Source organism: Aquila chrysaetos, chromosome 4 (assembly GCF_900496995.4).
Source record: "Aquila chrysaetos chrysaetos chromosome 4, bAquChr1.4, whole genome shotgun sequence".
Lineage (NCBI taxonomy): Eukaryota > Metazoa > Chordata > Aves > Accipitriformes > Accipitridae > Aquila > Aquila chrysaetos.
Genome location: NC_044007.1, coordinates 68,278,449 through 68,300,460, shown reverse-complemented (window position 1 = coordinate 68,300,460; position 22,012 = coordinate 68,278,449). Strand labels below are relative to the sequence as shown.

The 22,012-nt window shown below is 37.5% G+C and overlaps 1 protein-coding gene across 7 annotated transcripts in view; it reads left to right on the top strand.

Annotated features, from left to right (window-relative positions):
- Positions 1-22,012, top strand: part of GABBR2 (gamma-aminobutyric acid type B receptor subunit 2) — a 488,653-nt gene that overhangs the window by 320,565 nt on the left and 146,076 nt on the right. For all 7 annotated transcript variants that reach the window (XM_030011389.1, XM_030011392.1, XM_030011394.1 and 4 more), the window contains one exon: positions 11,729-11,836. In XM_030011389.1, coding sequence (XP_029867249.1) covers positions 11,729-11,836 — 108 coding nt within the window. The remainder of the gene's footprint in view (positions 1-11,728; positions 11,837-22,012) is intronic.

Genomic DNA, 22,012 nt, shown 5'->3' with positions numbered 1-22,012 from the left:
AAATGTGAAACAGCTCAGTTTTAACTCTGAAAAATGTATCAACATCCAAAATCCTGTGCCTCTGAGCTAAAACATTTCTGCTCTCTGATTTTTCTCTAATTTGCTTCTCAAAATGTAACCACTACTCTCACATTCTAAATGCAGCAAAATTTAAGTGAGCGTGGCTTTGTTCTGTCTTATCTTACGTATCTCTTCTTTTTTTTCAATTTGTATCTGTCACATTATGTTAAGTCTCTCTGTCTGCCATAGAGGGAAAAATCTGGATGGGCACTTGAGTAAGATAACTACTTTATTTAACTGACCAATAAAAGAAAGGGGTGGAGGAGAATACTGTGTTCTTAAAGCCAAACTTTGATTAGGAATTATTGCCACACGCCTTAAACAGATATTTATATTTTTTAATGTAGTTAAATGTTATATCAACAGAGCAGTGTGTGTGAAATGTCTTCCCAGTCTTGGTTTTCCAGGTTTTCAGTCCCGTAGAGAAGCATTTCTGAGTGTGCTTTCCTGTACATTGCTACCGATTTATCTTATGAATCCCAGCTGTGTCAGCAATTAGAATTACGCTCATAGATGTGAGAAACCCTTCAGAAGCAACCTATCAGGAATATTTTTTCTAACCTCCTGCTCATTAAAACAATATTTACAAAACTTCCTCCTCCAATTATAATTTTTTCAATGGGATACGTTATGCTTCTCTTAGAAATCATTTTTATGTGGCCACCATTGACTGTAGCAATGCACTTTGCTTTTATCTAGAAAACTCTGAAGTAATGCTGGGGAATGCATAAATATGGGAGACAAACCCACTTTTCCGTTCAGTAACTCTTCTATCTCTCCTCCTTTCTTCCCAAAACATCCACTAAGTGCTGGGTACAGCATGTACATTTGGCTCCATGTCATGAACATCCTTATTTCTATGGGGGCAATATGCTTAATGATTTCATAAGGACTACTTACAGATACCAGTTCTTATAGGATCAGGCCAGTACAAATTTCTCCTGATCGTCCATTTCCTTGGAAATGCATGATTTTGATGACCCATTCTAGCCATATTAGAGATTAGTTTAAAATTCCCATTTTATACAAGCCTGTGGCTTACTCTTTAAAAGAACCAGCTACAATGGAGAGTGATGATAAAAAGCCAGTAAGCCAAAAACATGTGGGTATAACAACTACATCTCAGTCACAGAGAAGAGCCATGTCAATGAAGGGAGATATTTTTTTTTGTAGGGAAGGAAAAATTTTGATTCAACTTTTATAAGCACATGCAAAACTAAAAAGCTGTCATTAGTGTTATCCCCTCTCTAAGCCAAGTAATCACCCTTTTTGTCTTCTATATTCCAAAAGCGATTAGGTCTCACTAGAGTAGCAGTATATACACAATAGCAAGTTTATTTAGTGAGATATGTTATATATGGTATCTGTTTAATTTTCTGTCAGTTTTTTAACAACAGTTATAAGAGGTCCTTAAATAGTCCTGAGTCTACCCACAAAATTCAGGAAAAATGGTTTCCAAATTGTAGGTATTACATTCCAAATCTATTGTGTGTGCTTCCTCTATAGCACAGTGTTTGTAGCATTGTTTGGAGGGTGATGTGCTTTGTGGTCTCTAGTCTTTTTGACTTTCTGCAATCTACATCTACATATGGCATATGTTTTATGCTGTAATATTCCAAGGACGCTGAAACATGATCCACAATTACACCAGTAACAGCTGAAAATTTCAAAGGATTTCTTTGATAAGTTGTACCACCATTTTCCACTCTGTAAGGCAGCGGTTGTAGGAGCATGTGGTATACAAGTCAATATGCTGAAAAACAGAACCAAGTGTTAAATGTGTTTGAGAGTCAGCAAAGCACTTATATGGTCAAATAATTTGCTGAATAGGGGTATTATATAAGTCTTTGAAATTATATAGTGTTGAGTCTGTGCTACAGTAGGTAATCGGTTCCCAAACTAACTCATTTTTATCTTGGCATGCCCATTTCCTATGGAAAAGTAATCAAGTATATTTAAATACACAATAATTTGTGTTCTTATGGTAAGAATTCATAATACCAAATGTAGCATTATTTAGTTCCATGTCAGAATTAGAGATTAGGTGTCATATTGTAAAACTCCAATTACATGGAATTAAAACTATCCAAAGCAGTGAATTCTGAGAAAATGGTCAGTGTATTATAGAACCGTTAGATCATGTCTTACTTAACAGCAATGTTATTGGTTGTACAGAAAAAGGAAAAGCAGTATAATATTTCATTAAATGCATATGTATGCCAAAGTAGAAAGTGCTTCAGATATGAGGGAAAGAATGAGAATGAGAATGATCTATCTTTGTTTTTAATCTCAGAATTACCATGGTATCATAGCAAAAAAGAAGTTAGAAGTAAGGGTGTGAAACAAGATGTGATGCCAACTGGAAAAATGCAAGGAAGTGGAAAAATAATTGAAAGCATTCATTATATGGAAGAGAGAGACTTGAAATTAGCAATGCCAGTGACATATCCTATGAATAGAATTTAAGCTGACATGGAGATACTTAAAATAGAGAGAATATTACATGTGATCATAATGTTTAGACTTCTGTAATACGTTCTACTGAGAATTTCATGCTTTACATTTAAGACGAGTAATGTCTTTGCAAATTGGAACTGCTACGGGATGAAAGGCTACTATGGCCCTAAGGAGGAGCATAGTCTGCTCTGTTATGCATCTCCCTCAAGTAGGTAAATAAAATGATGTTCATATTCACTGGATATAACTGATTAGGTTGGGGCTGAAACAAAGATCGTTTAAGTACTCCAGGTTGCAGTAAAATGCCCATAGTCTCCACACGGAAAGGTCTGGCGTGTTAGGTAGTAGTAGACTGAACAGCTCTACTTCTCCTCAGTCCTGGTAGTCCTGATGTGTCGCAGCACTTTCTCCTGGAGAGTGTGCAGCACTGGGTGATTGGAGTGGCAGGGGAAGTGGCAAATGATCCATTTGGAATAGTTCAGTATAGGATTCACACTGTTCTGGGAAATAGCTATTCTGGAGACAGCAATTGTCTTCCAGTCTCCTTTATGCTCCAGAGTTCTGCAAAGGTGTTACATCAAAGATAAGAGGATCTAACTCTTGCGATTTATACAGTCACTAAAATTAAGCATACTTTATCTTATCTCATTAATTAGCATAATTGATATGAATTGCCAAAGCCAGGCAGATACTCTGTGATTCCCGGTGATCTCACTGAGCCCTGTCAGTGTTTTGGCTTGGATAAAGTAAACAGAGCGCATGAAGGTTTCTGCACACCTGTGGTGTTCAACGGTGCCCTCATCCATCCCAGACAGCGCTCAGGCTTTCAGATTCCAGTCAGTTGCTCTCAGCCATGATTCAGGCATTTGGAAACAGGCTTTGTACAGAAAGAAGGAACCAAACAGTGAGGTGGGGTGGAGAGACGGTGGAGAGAAAGAGAGAAGGAAAGAGCAGAGATGCCGCTGATAAAGTCCAGCTACCTACTGCAGTGTGCGTGACAATCCAGACTTTGTGGTTTTCTCAGACATCCTGAGAACATGTACATTCATGGCAACACTAGATGTTATGGACCTTATCTTCTCAAAGGTGTACTTTAAAATGTGGCCTTTAAATGTATCCAGATTGTCAGAAGCACTTAGGGGGGTTTTGGCTAATATTATTCTTAATTATGGATCATGAACACTTCTGATTCTGTGTCCTGTAGCAATCTGAATGGCAGGTTTTGTTGTTTTTTACTGATTTGTCATAGTCTTGTGTCTTCCCCACTGAGAGAACAGCTAGGCAAGCTGGAACTCCACGGTCCACATTGCACCTTTCCTTAGGAAACTCCGAGCCTGCGTGAGGTGAGGCTTACAGGAGAGACCCTGAAAACCACATCAAACAGAGACTGAGAGGCTGCGGTGAGGAGCAGGGAGGAAAAGCCAGGTGTGAGGTTATGGAACGGGTTCCTAGGGATGGGGGCAGGCTGCAGGTTGGCGGGGACACTGGGCAATTTGCTAAAACTCTGAAAGTTGTGGAGCTGGCTGAGAGCAGCTCTGGAAGCAGGGACTTGCCTTTAATGGTAAAGCAGGGAGAGGGAGAAGATGTATGAACCTTCTGTCTATTTATTTATTCCTGTTTTGTCTTCCCTTGCCACTTCGAGTTTTCTCTGTTTAACTATTTTTGGGGGAACTAAGAGGAAAGCGTCTGGGCAGTGCCACCTCAAAGCTGTGGCTTTGTGTACCATGGGCAAGAGCCACTTGGACTAGACCCTATGTTACCAAATAACATCTGGCCTTGATATTTGGTTAGTAGGTGATGATGTGCTCCTTATTTGTACCCTTTATGCTCTTCAGCATTGCCATAGGTTTGGGGGTTTTTTTCCCCCTTTGGACTTTATATTTGCCTAATTCTTTTCCTCAAATTGTTTAATTTTGGCCAGGAATTAAAAAAGCAACAGATAGACACTCAGATCCTACTGAACTGCAAAAGGATTTGGACCTCTAATCCATTTCTTTGTCTCTGGAAACCACAGCCTTTGTTTGTATTTTTAGTCTGGCCTTTTTCATTTTGAGTGTATTCTTTAGTTTATTTCCTACTTAATTGTTTAGCTGTTAATTTTAATCTCCCTTTTCAGTATAATCACTTCCATAATTGTCCTCACTGTCATTCAGTCTGAGACTGATCTCACTCCTATTTAATTCAAAGGCAATTCTGTTACTGAGTTTAACATAAGCCTGATCAGCTTCTATTTTAGTAAATGACATTTTCTTGGGGGAAAAAAAAAAGTAGAGACAAAAGTTACAAGGCTGAAGAGATCCTTGAAACAAAATTATTTCATATGCTGAAGCAAATACGCCACAACCTTGCCAGACATTTATTAAGGCAATATTTTTAGAACATTTTGCCTCACCTTCAGTAGGACAACAGCCAGATTTTAAAGCCCCCTTATAGAATCAGGAGCAATTGTAATATCTTTTACACTACCCATGCATTAATTCTGAAAAATGGTCTGAAATATATTAAGAAATCACTACAGGAGATCTCACAGCATGTGAAGAACCACTGTACTTAATTTATGTGAAAACAGCAGGGTTCAATTCTCTAGTGTTATTGCCACTTACGTTTTACAAGAACTGTGCTGGTGCCACACATATTCTAAAGAATGAGTTAAAAGTCATAAACACATGTCAAAAAATGTTCGATATAAATGAGAAAAGTATGATTCAAATGGGTGAACTCATTTAATGGGGCCTGCCTGTGCTCCCACTGGGGATTTTGCCGTGGTTAATAGAAGCAGGACTAAGCCCCAGTGAAAACTTGTTGAGATGATACATTTTTGTTCATCATAATTATCCTTTATGTCCCCAGTTTGCCAAGAAAAATAGAAGGTGCTTAATTTTCAACTCATAAGTAGTCCACAGAAATCAACAGAATTGTCTGCTTAAAGATAATTGTGCTCTCCAGGGCTAAACCCACAGCATGGTTTATTCTCGCGTTTGTCACTTTTAAGTGCTTAAGTCTAATACAAAGATGCCACCAAACTGCTCAGCACTAATGTTCAGCTACAGCCTAACCCCGTGGGCACTGCAGCTTCCAACCCGGTATGTGTGCAAAACTGGCTAATTATTGATATTCCCAAAATGAATCAGTCTGAGTCTCATAAACTAAGATGGAGAGTGTCTGGAGTGTCAAGTCCTACGAAAGAAAGATTTTAAAGTTTTTATTTAAAAGAAACCATTAAAATTAAGGTCTTGAGATGGTAAAAAGAATGTTAAATCTGAGTGATTCCTCTGCAGGAACATAATCTAAATGTTTTGCTAACTGAAGAAGAAATTGTTAAAGAACCAAGCTGTCTCACTATCCCATTCAAATAATTGTTATTTAAAAAAAAAGAAGTCTCCTGGAGAGGTGATAAGAAGTTTGTAGCTTTTTAGGCAACACATGGAAGTTCTTTGTGCTGATATTTGGTTTTCTTTATTCATCATTCCGAGTCTTTAATCCCATCTTCTTGTTGGTTGCTTGATATTGGCAAACTGGATTAGTGTAGCAAGTTTAAAGCTGCAACATGAAAAAGGAGAGTGTGTAGTATATTCAGTTCAGAAGGTTGGTATATGTTTTTTTCTTACAACTTAACAGAGGAGTAGAATACATCACTTTCTTGATCAACTGCATTTGAAATTTTTATTATTGCTTTCATGACCTCAATACCTTCCCAGGCATTCCTTGTCAGCTCATGACTGTGTGGTCTTCTGAATGCATATGCAGTGGTGGTCAAATATGGGAAAATAATGGAACTTCTTTAAAAGTGAAACTTTTTACTATTCGTCAATTCAGTCCATTTTCCAGGATAACCTTAATTTATGATTTTATATAGAACTGTAATTGTAATAAAATAAATTCAAATAATATTGTTGTTTATCTGAAAGTTAACAGTACCTAAAATAGTGGTTTTGTTTGTAACCTTCATTCTTCGAGTATATAAACAAGGAGAGACTTGTACTTCTTTGTTCAGGATGTTTCTGATGCTTTCACCACTCTACTAATTTCCCCTCACTAACTCATTGTTCACAGTCAGATGGCTTCTTTTATTAATAATGAGTTGTAATATCAAATAACTTTGTAGGTCTGTTACAAGAGATATAAATAGTAACCACTTCACCATTCACATAACAAAATGATGGGAAAGGTGCAGATAGATTTGTGCGAAGATATGAAACAGCAGCATTCAAAACGTAGGCTAGCCAGCTAAAGTTCAAGGTTGAGAGGAAGTATGATTCAAATGGAAGTAACTTTATATAAGGCTCTTAAGCTACCAGTGCTTATTATATGATGGAAGAAAAGTCTTACTTAAAAAAATAAAAGATCCTTAGCACCTTATGGATAGGCTTAAACCAGAGGATTTTTGTTGCAAAGGGAAGTTGAAAAGAAATGCTCCTACAAGATAAAAGGAGGACCTTGTTCATAAATGCAGTGACTCTTTAGCTGAACCTTAAAACATTTGTTTAAACATTAATATTTGACAGAGATGGATTTTTGTTTGTTTTAAATAAGCATCATGTCTGTTCCAAGTCTGGAAAATGACCTGGAATGGTCTGTTTCTTTGTGGAGACACTTTTGGTGTTTGGTGGTCATCAACTGTGTTGTCCACTAAATAAATCATATCTAGCTTTTTCAGTTGTCACAAGTAATGCACCTGTAAGGGCTTCTATCAAGTAATTTATAAAAAGCACAAATTCCAATCATGGGTGCATAGATAGTATTTTCAAAAATAGACCCTATATCAAAATAATGTAGGAAGTATTAAGAAAAGAGAATTAGGAAACAACGTTTTAGCATCTGCCAGACATAGTTGATTGTTGTGTACCAAACCATATTAACTGCTTTGACACTTGTAAGTTGTCTTTGAATGATAGAAAACAAAAAATTTGTAGGAGATATTCAATGAGTTAAAACATCTTATTCTCAAAAAGAAGTAATGAAGAAATACAAGCAGATAATTGAAGGTATATCCTAAAATTCAGTGAAGGCATGAGGAATTTTGCAATGACCTAACCTTTTGGGAAAAAGATAAACAGTAGCTATTTTTACAAATTATCCTACTATAGGAGCATAGGAATGTTTTGGGGCTTTGTGTCTAGTTTGGAGTAGGGATTTTAATGCAAGTTTTCCGTCTTCTAAGGACGTGCCTTTCCTGCTCATTTGGTGGGTACTGGCAGGAGGGTGATCTTCCTCAGCTTATTCTGTTGAAACGCATCATTAAAAGCTTCCAACATGAGAGAATTACTGATTGATTGTATAACATCATGGTCATGCTCTCCAATTATTGGTGTTATTTTTATCATGTTCTTTCAAATGAGTGGGATTTGGAGGTATAACACATTTAAGAATATAAATGGGCGGATATATGAATTTCAGAGGCTTTTGCTGTTTTCTAAATTTTTAATTTTGCTGGCTGCATTAATGAATTATAGCAGACAAATTCGAGGTCATTTTCTTCAAAATTAAAAATTTATTTTCATCTGAAACTTACTATCTCATTCTTAGCAACAGCAGTCTCATTTTGACAGATCTCCTGGTATGTTTAAGCTGGAATGTTTCTAATATAGCCAATAGTTATATTATTCTAATTTGCACAGTCCAGATCAGGAATACATAAAACTTTTTGAACCAAACATGCTAGAAATAACATTTTTCTGAATATCAGGTTAGAAACATATTACGAGCATAATTGAATTTATTACTATTCCCAAGAGGCAATTGCTGTTTCAGTGAGAACAAAACAGAGTCTTATTAGAGACATGAAAATACCATGTATCTGTTTGCCAAATATATCACTAAACTGTACACAAAAGAGCTGAATGCTTATTAATAGCAGCAAAAAGATTGAATGCTAAGTAGGGTTATCACAGCTCAGTTGATGCGAAGTCAAAAAAAGATGTAACTGGCTAATATGAACATATTGATATGAAATGTATTTTTTAAATCACTCACAGTAGATCTAACTGTGGTTTTACTGAAGTTATTAGCATAATGTATGATAATGGACAATGAGCAAAGACTTGAAAAAATATTTAAGTTAAAAATAATACTTTGCTGACCTAAATATCTATTCCCATTTTCTTTGGTTATGGGTTTCTTTTTCAACACTGCATTCAAGTATGTCACCAAGTGGCAGAACTCACGCGGTTTGAATCTAATCACCGTTGGTTTACTGGTTTTATTAATAGCAAGATTAAACAGCAATCAGTGAACTATAGGTTCATGGTCCATATCAGCAATGCAACAGATAAACCACAACATTAGATGCTAATAAAAAGTTAATATATACATACAAATACCTAAACGGTCTTCTATATGTAATCCCAACATTTTCTAATAAACGCACACGCTGAGTCACATGCAGACACCTCCCGCTCACCGGACACATGGGTTACCAGCACACCCTTTCTTCTGGGGGTGCAGGTTCCTCTATACACACCCATCCTGCAGGAGATGTGGGCGCCCTAAGTTTGTGTGTATCACCGCAACCTGGCAATGCCCACGCTGGTGAGACAGCACCCCCTGAGTTCACACTTGCACACTCAAGGTGTGTGTCCCTGTGTGGTGCACAGTGTTATCAGTTTTGGGCATATGCCCTCTTAGACAGTTTTGGGTGCCCATTTGTACACGTTCTTCTTTGCCAAGACCCAAGGTGCCAGTTCTGTGTGTACTTCTCTCTCACTAATTCACCATTATTGACCATATGTATCTTATTTCTTTATTTATTTTAAGGAACTGTACTCATTTTATGTCTCTTATTGCTTTATCAATATTTTTGAGTGAGTCATATTTTTTTCTTTTCTGCCTTGATATCCAGTCACTAATGATTACTAAAAACCAGGATTTCTATTCCACAGAAAATTTGGGGGGAAAAAAGTCATGTTTTGAATACAAAAATTGAAATTCTGAAGACGTTTAGAAAGGCAAAAACTAGATAATGTGTATTTAGAAGTGAAACATTTAGATCATTCCTAATATTTATCTTGGATCCCAAGTTTTGCCTCTTACTACACCACCTAGGTTCTCATCAATATGCATGTCCTAAAGTCACAATTTAAAAATCCCAAACTCTCCAGAAGTCAGATATGAGACTAGGCTGGTTTCCAATGAAAAACATTGCCTTTAGGTCATCTAAAGATTTTTTCTCAAAATCTTTTCTCAGAATGTCCTGGTTTCCTGGTTTCCAGCTCTACTGGCCAAGGATGCGTGGTCAACATGGCCAAAAGAATGCTGGCTTTCCCTTTTTCTGCCTTTGCCTTCCCTGTCTTTAGCCATTGTCTCTCGCCCAGTTTTTCCATCTACAATATACAGTGCATTTTATTTTTACTTCTTTGTTTGCTTTTGTGCAGTCTCCCTTTTTGACAGCTGGCCCACGTGGAGTCTCTAGAGGGAGGAGGAGATCGTTCCTCCTCCTTGTGATTTCTCAGGCTCTCAGATTCAGCTGTAGGCTTCCAGCTCCCTGCTGTGCCTCTCGCGTGGTCTTCCACCTGCTACGCTCTCTAGTCTTTGGTCCCTCTTTGGGGAAGAAAACAGTCTGTTCAGGGCAGAAAAGCTTTCAAACAGCCAAACCTCCAGGGTAGCAAAAAGAGAAACTTCCGAGGAGTTAGAGGGGGCTGTGCCGAGCTTGCTACAATTCTGAAATTCACTGGCTTAGCTGAAACCAAGTGTGAAAGTGAGGACCTACCTACAAGGATGCTATGGGCAGATGGGGAGTTGCACAAAAAGCTTTTGTAACTTGTGTTCAGTCCTCCCTGGTCAATTTGAGGTTTTTCTATTTCAAAAAAAAAAAAAAAAAAAAAAAGTAATTCTAGTTTTTTACTCTAAAGACATCATGTCTTTTTTAGTTTTAAAATCTTCTGGTTTTCTCTGGGAAGCTCAGTATGAGGAAAATGTCTAGACAGGTCTATGTCAAAGCTCTGGCCAGCTCAGAGTCCCATTACTCCATTGTTCTGTGTAAGCTCACCATCTCCTTTTTCTTAGGCCCATATTGCAGGTATTATCTTTGATTCAGGTCTTGTCCCTGAGGTCTGCCCACCAAGGCTATGTTCCTGTCTTGCCATTTTTCCCTATGTTATAATTTAAGGTCAGTTTTTCTTATCTTTCCAGAATTCTCAGGAATTCTCATTAAGTGATGCATACCTCACTGTTGTAGTTTAACCGCAGCCAGCAGCTAAGCACCACGCAGCTGCTCACTCACTCCCCCCCCCACCCGGTGGGATGGGGGAAAGAATCGGAAAAAAAAAAAAAAGTAAAACTCATGTGTTGAGATAAGAACAGTTTAATAGGACAGAAAGGAAGAAACTAATAATGATAATAATACCAATAATAAAATGACAATAATAATAAAAGAATTGGAATACACAAAACAAGTCAGGCACAATGCAATTGTTCACCATTCACAGACCAATGCCCAGTCAGTTCCCAAGCAGCGATCTGTTCCCCACCAGGCCAACTCCCTCCAGTTTATATACTGGGCATGACGTCACATGGTATGGAATACCCCTTTGGCCAGTTTGGGTCAGCTGTCCTGGCTGTGTCCCCTCCCGACCTCTTATGCCCCTCCAGCTCTTGCTGGCTGGGCATGAGAAGCTGAAAAATCCTTGACTTAGTATAAACACTGCTTAGCAACAACTGAAAACATCAGTGTGTTATCAACATTCTTCTCAGACTGAACCCAAAACACAGCACTATACCAGCTACTAGGAAGAAAATTAACTCTATCCCAGCCAAAACCAGGACACTCGCATAGTGCAATTTCCTCTTATTTAGTCTGAATAACATTTCTACTTCTCTGTTCATTTCTGTTCAAAATGTTGCTGTTAGTATTAGCTCCCCGGGTACTTTTTATAGTCTCAGGCTCTTGGTTTCCTCCAGTAATTCTTTCCTCTGTCTGCACAGAACACAATAAAAGTGAACAAAAATGCAAAATATTGTAACAGAGTTGTGTTTTTATATATGGCAGAGATTGTCAGCATCCAGATTTGTTATACTTGGAGAGGGGATGGAGGGAGGAGAAAAAAAGCAAGCAAGCGATGAATGAGGCAATGCTGAAATGTCAACATTTTTGTCAAGTTCTTTGAATATTTTTTTTCTCAAGACCTTGAGAAAAAAGTTGGCTGAAATGATGATATCCACATTGTCTACTGAAAATTAAATGGCTTTGTCTTTTTTTATATATATATATTTTTAGGTCCGAACATGGATTCTTACAGTGGGATACACAACTGCATTTGGAGCAATGTTTGCAAAAACGTGGAGAGTTCATGCGATTTTCAAAAATGTAAAAATGAAGAAAAAGGTGAGGGGAAGTAATCTCATTTCTCGTTGCTCTGTTAATAGAATTTTCTAACTGTTTTGCTACCTTTCCTGGATGGCCATACTTGTGCTGACTCTGTTCTTGTGTCGCGTTCAAAGATCCTGAATGGTTTGATATTGGGGCTTTCTTGGTCTCCTTTCTAGTCTCTGAGAGTTGGAGTCGAGCATCAGCCCTTCAGTCTATATAACGAGAGGTGGACAGTGGAGATGGCTGTAAAGTGAATTCAGATCCTCACTCTTATTCAGTATGTTGTTTCAGCATCCAGAGGTCTCCTTCTGGTAGATTCACAGCTGTTATGAAATGTTTTCTGTATATGTCTGTTTGGGATACAGGTATTACACACAAGCTTCTCACGGATGGGTAGGAGGAGGCAAGAGAAAGTGCTGTTTATACAGCTTTCTAGTTCTAATTTTGATTGAAATTGGATAAGCTTCCCCTAAGACTGATCAGAATTGAACCACAGTAGTTGTCTCTGGTATTTTTGGTACAGCACATTTTCTGTAAACAATTAGGCTCAGCTTAGGAGTGGTACAACACGTCATGTATGTATTGTTCATTTGATATTTTTCCTGTGGAGCTTCTTTTCATGCATAGAGTGCTTTTAATCAGACGGTTTTATTTAAAAATGGGAAGACTGGTTAACAGAAATGATTTTGATGGAAAAAACATTAAGAGAAATGTGCATGAAACAGAGAAACAAATTTAATATTATTACAAAGTGAGAAGTAGTGTCAAATGCAGTTCCTATATGCAGCTGAATAAGTTTATTCTAATAAGTGGTACAGGGTCATTTACACCCAAAATAAGTAGAACAATATTCCAAAACCTCATCAGATTCCTCTGTTTGTTTACCTCTGTGTGTGGTCATGGAAGAGCTGTATTTTTGTTGTTGTTATTAGTACTGTGTTATTTTTTCCACAGTTGCAACATGTAGGGAGTTGCTGTCACCACAAGATACACCTTTCCGTAAAAAGGTTTGGACTTTAGATAGACAGAGAGAGAATTAACTCAGTTTCTAAGAGGATTTATGTCTCACATTATTAAGGAAATACGTGCCGTGGCTGGAACTGGACCTAGCACTCTGGCACCTTAACAACACAACCACCTAGGACTTCCCTCTACTATTCGGCCATGTCAGGTTTGCTTAAATGTTTGTTAATTAAATCCCAAATATCAGTCAGTGTAAGGAATAATGAAGAGTAAATAACAAATATCTTAAAACTAACTAAAATTGTAAGAAATTTCTGTACCAGAAACAGGATACTCTGGACTGAGGGAAGTGGAGACCACCCTTTCTGCATCTGTGCAAAGAGCCCACCATAGTGCAGCAGTTTATGTTACCAGAGTCCAGTATATATTTTTCAAGGATCTTACACTTCCTGCATTAAAGATTTTTAACCAAAGCTGAGCCAGTATTTTACCTTCTTGAAAAATGAAATTTTATCTTGCAAATATGTTTATTAGTACAAATCTTTGTAAATTAGTGAAGTTACACGAGATACTGCCAGTGTAACACATAAAAGCACTTACTTAATAGCCTTTATTATCCCGAGAATTTTATCATTTCTACAATACATATTCTTCCAAATAGGAACGAACAGGTACTTCAGTGGACTGTCACTAAGTATTTGCTTTATCCTTTTTTTAGAAAACCTTTCTTTTTAGAGCTTCAAGTTGCTACTCAATATTAAATTTCACTGTCTGTTCATTAAACATAATCCTCAAATTCTATATAGTGCCTGTTCTTCAACAGGCCCATCAACAACTACAAATTGCAATTGTTTATTCACAGCTAGATGTTAAAAATTATTTAAGATCAGTTAAAAAGACACTGGCCAGTATAAGGGAGATAAACTTTCAGACATCTGGATGCTGACCAATGAGATGCTTCGCTCTGAGTGATACTGAAAACATCAAGGCTATTAGGGCACCTTATTCAATATTCTGAAATTAAGTAAATATTGCATTTTGTTCTGTAAACTTTAAAAAATGGCTGTTCCACAGAATTATCTGGGTTTGCTTTATTTGAATATCCCACACCAGAACACAAGCATAAATCATAAAAGACAACAGTTTTCTTAATGCAAAACAAATTAGCTATCCATGATAAATGTTTACTAGTCATATACTTTCTGTCTTTGATTTGCTAGGATAGATAAAACTGTTTTTACAAGTTGATTGAAAATCATGCCATTCTTTACTTATGTCTTACAAGGACATTTCCATTTTCAGCAGATGTAGTTTATAGACAAAGTATTTTGTATCTACGGAAGCACAGACAATAGAAATTTTCACAAACAATGTCTAAACTGACAGATAAACAAAGGTAGTGCTGCATGAAAAAGCACATTAATGTTTTTTGAATTAGCTGTGCCATGACAGAGCAGACTAGCGTTTCAATACAAGGAGTACAAAGTTCCAAAATTATTTAAGTACTGTGGATCCTATTCATTTGTAAGAGCTTCAGTTTCCACCTGTATATGACAGTAAAATCTGACATTTAGGTATACCACTTCTGCCTGTCATCCTGAATATTTTCATCAGGAAAATTTTCCAAACAGTGAAGTTTCTTCATAAAGTGGAAGAATCTCTGTGCAGCTTTTGAAAATATTGGTTCATTCATTTCATGGAAATGGGTGTTAGGGAAGGGAGAGAAGAATATGATGAGTGAATCTATTTATCTTCAACAGATAGGGCAAGCTTGCTTCCAGACTTTTACTGGACACTTAAGTATACAACATGGCTTTGTGAAGAGATGAGTGGATTTCTGTCTCATTGTGAGAAAATATATAGAATTTTAAATAATAATACACTATAGCTCCCTTTTAGTACAGTTGGAGAGTGGAACTAAATGATTTAGATTGTCTTGAATTAGATGAAGAATTTTGTTAACTTCTGTTTATGAAGCTCTCAAAAATCTTTTCTTTTCACCCATTTATACATCCACTCCTTTGTTACTGGAAAAAAATAAACAATAAAATTCAGAATACAGTTGTTCTGCTATCAGGCTGCTAACTGACAAATTTTGCAAGATTCCCAGATCTCTGTTACCATCTTTGAACTTGCTAGGGCTCAAAGGAAGCAAATTAAAAATCTATTAATTTCATCTGGGTCTGAAACAGAGGGGTGCAAGGGAATCAATTTTTGTCAAATGGAAATGACAAAATCAGTAAGGGGAAATAAATTATTTTTGAGTTTTAAAGAGGTTAGTAGAGATAATGGAAAGTAAAATAGAATTAGTACTAAAAATAACTGTAACACTTATAATTGAGGTACAATTCTGGTTTTGATACGTCTCCCTTCTCTTGGTTTGGGCAGCAGAATATCTTCCGCTCAGTGAGGGGTGGGGACTGCTTTTATGTTTCCGTTCCCAGCAGGAGGACTGGCAGTGGATAAGAGGAGAGAGAGGAGAATATCAGTGGCAGGAGAGCATGTGGTGTCCTGGGGAAGCTTAGCTAGCTGAACCATTTGAAGAAGCCAGCCCTTCTGGTTAAAATTTAGAAGGTTGTGAAGCTGTCCTTTTTGATGGGAACTGAACTGTCTTAGGTTTTAGGGCGCATTAAAGCAGTCCTGCAATGTCCTCCTGCACAGCTCCAGTATGCCAAATAAAGACCATTCACTTTTGACAAATACCAGAATAGTAACAAATTCAAAGCAGTGGTATTTAAAGCCTCTATAAGCTTTATATATTGTGCTTCTACAAAGACAAGTATTTGACTGTTTGTAGGTGAATACAATGAAGCATGATGATCTGTGTCACAACGTTGCTTGTTGCAGTTTGTAGTTGAAGGCAGAATACTTCTTGGTTGACATTGCTATGATAAACTTGTCTTACCATTAACACAGTACATTCTAGCTCTGTCTATTTGTACTTAATCCTTTAACTGTGACATCAGGGGAGGGATGTGTCATGTTTAATTTTCACTGAAAATATTGCCAGTGTACTCAGTTATTACCACCGCTGTGGACTCCTGGTGGCATATGTCCTGATGTTAACAATGTTGTTACAAGGTAAATACAGAATATAATTGCACAAGGGATGTATAACAGCATCTTAAGACTTGTGCTGCTATAGTTTTGCCAACATTATTTTACTCATTGATAATACTTCATGAGCTTTTCTCTGTTCTTAAATTTACTGTGTGACTACAGAGTTGTCACAGATGAGAAAGGGTTAAAGAGCTTAACAAGTATTGAGAAAAGTTATTGGTTCTATCACAGGGTTAGAAAGCTACAGCCAACTACAACAGAGAAAAATGACTTACCAGTCCAACCTGACTTAGGTATGCCTGTCAGGCTGCAGTCTGGCAAACTTGTTTTCTTACATTCAGCCTACTAAGTCCTTAAAAGACTTCTGAAGAGAGCTGTGGTCTTCATGCATTGCAGAGACGGATAGGAGATCGTACACCCTGCTTTGTTGACACTAGCATGGGGAAGGGAGGCTGGCACTGCAAGGGAACCGCGGGTCCAAGAGGCCAGGAGCAGGGAAGAGTCCCAGAATGAGAAATCGGGTTAGCTGCTAAGCGCTTTGGAGGGAACGGGAGGCTGTCCGGGTAAAAAGAATAGGGAGAAGAGAGATTATAGACTGGGAGAAGTTGAGGAGGGAGACTAAATTTGGATAAAAATTCCCAGAGAGTTAAAAGAGGATTGAGAGCCAGCAAAGAGTCTAATGGGGCAGGCAGGTCTGTAAGAAGTGGTCAAGAAAGCTCAGTATGGTGGAACGTAGAGCCTGGGTTTGGGATTCAAGTGGCAAATTCTGGTTGAGGGACTAGGTCTGGTTTAAAATTAGATTAAGACTGACATTTAGAGGCAAGATGGCAGGCCTGAAAATCAGGGACATAAATTGGGAAAGGAACATAGGAGTGGGAAAGGAATAAGAGGCAAGAAAAAGCTGAAATTAGGACTGGCCAGAACGGTTGCACAGAAGTATGGGCAGAGCATAAAAACTGAACACAGGATTTTAGAGTTTCACTGTTCTTTTTTTATTACTATGTATCTGTAGAATCTACAGGCAAAATATGTGCCTTGTTTTCCTGTTATGCTGTTGTACAGCTCATGATAGCTACTAGTTACTCTTTTAGCTCAAGCTGATGAGGTGTGCAAAGATCTAAAGGTTCCTTTTGCTGATGCATGCAGCTGTCTCTATAATTGAATTCTCTTTCTTTTAATTTCCTTTGAAAATAATGGGCTCATGAAAATGTTAAAAGGCTTATGTTGTGGCTAAAAAGTCAATCATTGAAAACCTACAGCTTGCTAAGACTCTACAATGTACATTTATTTCCCCATGTGCAGTATCAGGACACAAGTGCAGCCTTAGTTTTCTACAGGATGCCAATGTCATGGAGCAGACACAGCGAGTCTGCTCTGGGCATGCAGTAGGACTGTATAATAAAAAGAGGCAGTTTTCTGTTGGAATCTTTTTCACTTAAACCAGAAAAAAAAAACGTAATGAAAAGGCAGTAGGAATTCTGAGAAAGGTGATCTCATTTATAAGACAGTTGAGTGCCAACATGGAGAAAAAATAATTAATTGCTAGAATTATTTGTTATGCTTTAGAAATCTCTCTGAGCATGGTTTCAGAGGAGGATAGCACTTGTATGATTCCCTGGTTTTGAGAGGCAAATTTATTACCTGAGTGAAGCCGAGCAGGAATTCTCAAAATTTTGAGCTCGTTGTCTTCCCACTCCATTTCTTAACTCAAGTTTGGCCAACCCACCTCCCTAATTCGTATGCATCATGGTCCATAAACTGAGGCGCGTGGAAGACTGGAAGGGGTAAGAGACCACCCATGCTCTTTCTGGGGTTGCTCTGAGCAGCCCCCAGTCCTGACCCCTCCAGTCGGGGTGGGCAGCGGCTGGCTGCGTGCTCTCACCCCGTGGTACCAGCTGCAGGGAAGCTGTCAGGACCTGCAATTGCACAGAGTATCCCAGGGGGGGGAAAAAAAACAGAGAGAGGAAAGCAGCTGGAGGCCACACGCTTATGAGCTTATGTGCTGCTGCCTTCTCCTCACAACTTGTCTCTGTTCATTGCTATCTCCATCCCTCATTTGCAAACCTCTGCGAGAGAGTTTATAGGATGAGTGTGATCTCTAGTTATGAACTTTCCTACAGGTTTTTCAAGCCACCTGTGCAATTTAGAATTTATTACAATCTATAATCTTTCTCACTATAAGTCCTAAAGAGGTTTTAAAAAAAGATTCTCATTATCTTAATCATTTAAAAATAGACGAAGCAAAGTTTTCCAGATTATACTGACAGAGGGTTTAGGTCAGAACCTCACAAGCCATGTCATATTTACTCACTTAAATGCCTTTGTAGACGTAGTTCTGTATTAGCATAAATGTGGGTCATATTACCTAATCAGTTCTTTCTGTAACTACTGCTATAAAATATTTTTCCAGGTCAGTTTTCAGACTGTAAGTATTTATACTTTTCCAGGACATTTTTTTCAATCTAGCTAGAGCTTTTTGTGTGTATAACAAAAAGCTATATGCTGGATTTCCCCTAGGATACACATGTATTTCACTAAGTATATATGAGAGATTGTAAGTCTGAAAAGGAGATGTGTCAGGATCCAAAAATTTGCTTTGGGTAACCATACCAACAGTACAACAATCTATTAGGGACCATCTGCTGAAAATGAACTAGCATATGGATACCTAAAGAAATGTTCAGCATTATTGTTCAGTCTTTGAGAGTAAGAGAGAAGGCAGCGGTTTGAAATTTGCTTATGTTTGGGATTTTTTTTTTTTTTACAATATGAATATTAACCACTGGACCAAGTAATCCGTGGTACTTACAGTGCAGTGTAAATTATTCAGGTATAGCTTCATGGGTTATTAATATACAGATACAGTACTTCCTAAAGCGATATAAGTGGAAACCAAATTATTTTATCTTTTTTTTTTTTTTCCCCAAATAGCTATAACTATAAATTTAAGTCCAAAGCTTTGAAAATAGTCAGTGTAATCCTAGAATCCATATTTAGATGTAAAATAAGCATCCTGTTTTTCGTAAGAGCTGATCAGCCAAAATGCCAGCCAGGGAACAATAGGAATCACATTTCTAAAATTTCCATTCATATAAATATGGATCGGGAAGCTAAATCTCAAGCGCCTGTCACAGAAAGAAGTTGAGCTAATGAACTGTACATCTAGGAGAAAAATCTGCTTTTGAAGTAATTCATGTATGTAAATTTCTGCATGGTACAGTTTGATAAGGCTAAACCTCAGTAGCAATGAAAACAATGAAAACTGTGTGAAATGTAACTGCTCATAAATGGTGCTACAGCCATAATTTCTATGTATTATGAGACTAATGGATGACAGAGAAATAAAGAACATGTCGCTATACAGTATGAGGCAATTTATTCCTGAATAGCTTGAAATTGGATTGTAAATGTAATCAAGTGCATTGATGTCCCCAGCTATTTGGTAACGATGTAGTATGCTTTCCCACAGAATTGTTCATTAAAGAAAATATTAAAGTCTAGGTATTTTAATGTTATCTCAAACAAAATCAGAACATTTCTTCCAGTCTATTCACATCCTTTGTGCACTTTTTTCCTGAAGATTGGGATCCTTTTTAGCTCTAAAGATGAGAATTCACAGCCCTGGTAGAAATTCCTTCACACTTATGGCCCGTGAAATCTTGGGCTCAGCAAATGCATTTCTCTCAAAGGTGAATTTGACCTGCTGTGTTGATGGGATATGCAGTTCTCTCAAGGCAGCATATCTTGCTTTACTTATGGTAGCGAGCAGAAGTTGAGGTTTGTTTCTAAGACTGTTCTGCAAAACATTTTATAGTAAGAATGGTTGGTTCTAATGCTGTCAAGTCGGATTTCTTTAGTGCCATTTTGGTTTTTAAGGCTACAATGTTTTTCATTTTTGTCCTTTCAAGAGAGTTTTGTGAAACTAGCCATGTTAATATCACTCTGTGTGTTCCTTATGGTTGGATTAGCAATGTTAGCAAAACAATAATGTCTCCAATTCTCTAATGCATTGTAGCCATAATTGAGGCTCAGGCTTTCAAAGATGAGGATTTTTATAAATTTTTTAAGCTGTCACTGAATCCCTCTCCTTCTCTGACCTCTGTAAACTTTCTATCTTCTGCTCCCCCTAGGGAGCATCCCACGAGGATGTTCCCCCTTTCTTTTATATGAATTGGAAAAGGGGAGAGATGTCTTCTAATCAGATAGCTTCTCCTGGCAGCAAGGCATAGAGTGAACACATCCACATTTGCAATGCAATTACTGAGAGGGTGAGTCTGCCCAAAGATGCTCTGCAGTTATCCTGAGCATGAGTCAGCAAAGAAGACAAGTTCTAGAAATATGTGCTTTAGCAGGCTAGTGACTGTAGCTATTTAATTCTCAAAACCAAGCTTTTTGATCATATCCAATTGTCCATTATTATCAGTAGTACCACGCGCTCCACTGTCCTGGAAAGTAGTAAAAATCATCAAGTTCTCAGACTGCAGGGGTCACAGTAGATCCTTACAGAAAACATATTTATTTTTTAATTTATAAGTAGATATACAAATCTTTCATCAAATTAATCAAAATATCTCTAAAAGGGTAAAATGTCCTAAGTTTAGTTTTTTACTACCGGTGACTTACTGGTCAAAGAAGCTTACTACTAGGAAACATGCTTTTTAAAATGTTAGCATTCAGTCATTAAAACTAATGTAATTGCAGTGTGAAAAGTGTTCCCAATACTAATCATAGAACCTATTATAGGAAATACTCATAATAGCTGTTGAAAAAAGCATTGTGGAGTTATTGGGAACAATGCATAATGTGTTTTCAATAGTCCTTTTTTCTCATTCCATTACACAATAGAAATTAAGAATAGCTCTCTAAAATATTAATGACTTTAATAACTGAAAGATAGATATCTGCCTCGGCCCACGTATGGCAAAGTTCACCTATCCACCACTGACTCTGCATCACCAACCTCCTGACACCATCCCATTTGTGCTGGCCCACTACATGTAGGGGACCAACCCTAAGGTGTCTATTAATCATACTGAGAGAAATGAAAGGGTAGTTTATGCAATGGAGAGAATACCCTGAAGGCAAGTTTAGGAGTGGTTATATGGTCCCTTTTTCCAGCCTTGCAGACTTTATCATATCATTTTTTTCCCCCAAACTCTGTTATTTTTTCTCTTTCCCCTCCAGTTCAGAGGGAGGACTCCTATCAGCATGATTTCTGTATGTACCAGGGAGAAGAACATTGGGTTTCAGATTTCTGAGGGCTTCAATAATTGCTGTCAGTGCTATTCATTTAATGGAATAAGGTCTAGGAAGCTTCACAGAGGGATTCTTTAAAGAGGGTTTCTTTCTACAGATTCTATCCCAAGAGTCTGGGGAAGAGACAACTGAAAAAACAGTTACTGAATAGCATTAAGTGTTTATCCAGCTAGTGCCAGAAGGCAAGGGACAGATCTGTCAGCTAGACTAGAAAGGGTTGATCTACAGAAGAGAAAACAGAATTGCCTTCTTAAACAGAAAAAACCCTAAATTTTCAAGGAAAAAGAAAATATATATTTATCTCAAAACCTATAAATAGATTCAAAAATACTCCTGGCCTTGCTATGTTTCTATGAATTCAATTAAAAAAAAACTAAAAACCAAACCAAACAAACAAACAAACCACCAAGGTTTAGCTAATAGATCTTCCTTTGAATTTAAAGGTATTTTATTCTGATAAAGTGAGGTGAAATTCCTGGTAACAAAGAAAGTAACTCTGAAAAAAAGACAGAACTGTTCAATCCATACTGGAAAGCTATTTGTGGAACTCAGAGAGTACAAAACTAATGTTGCATCCTGGAGGAAAGGGTAAGTCTTCATATGTAAGACTCTGTTCTTGGTTTAGAATGGAGTTCAGCTTTAAGGTCCATGTCCTAGACATTTGCAGAATTGATTTCTAATAACGTAAGAAATAACAAAAAGTTTTCCTTAGCCTTAACTACAAAAAGCAAGCCTAATGTTTAATTACTGTTGTTTGCCAAATTGCCAGGTGATCCCATAAACTGGCTGAGGATAGGGTCCTGCAGGGCACAATGGATGTGTTTTAGAAAGCAAATGAAAAAATGCCCCACAAAAGGTCTGTGAAATAATAACCAAATGGATGGTTGAAGTTGCCGTGGCAGAAAATCCCCA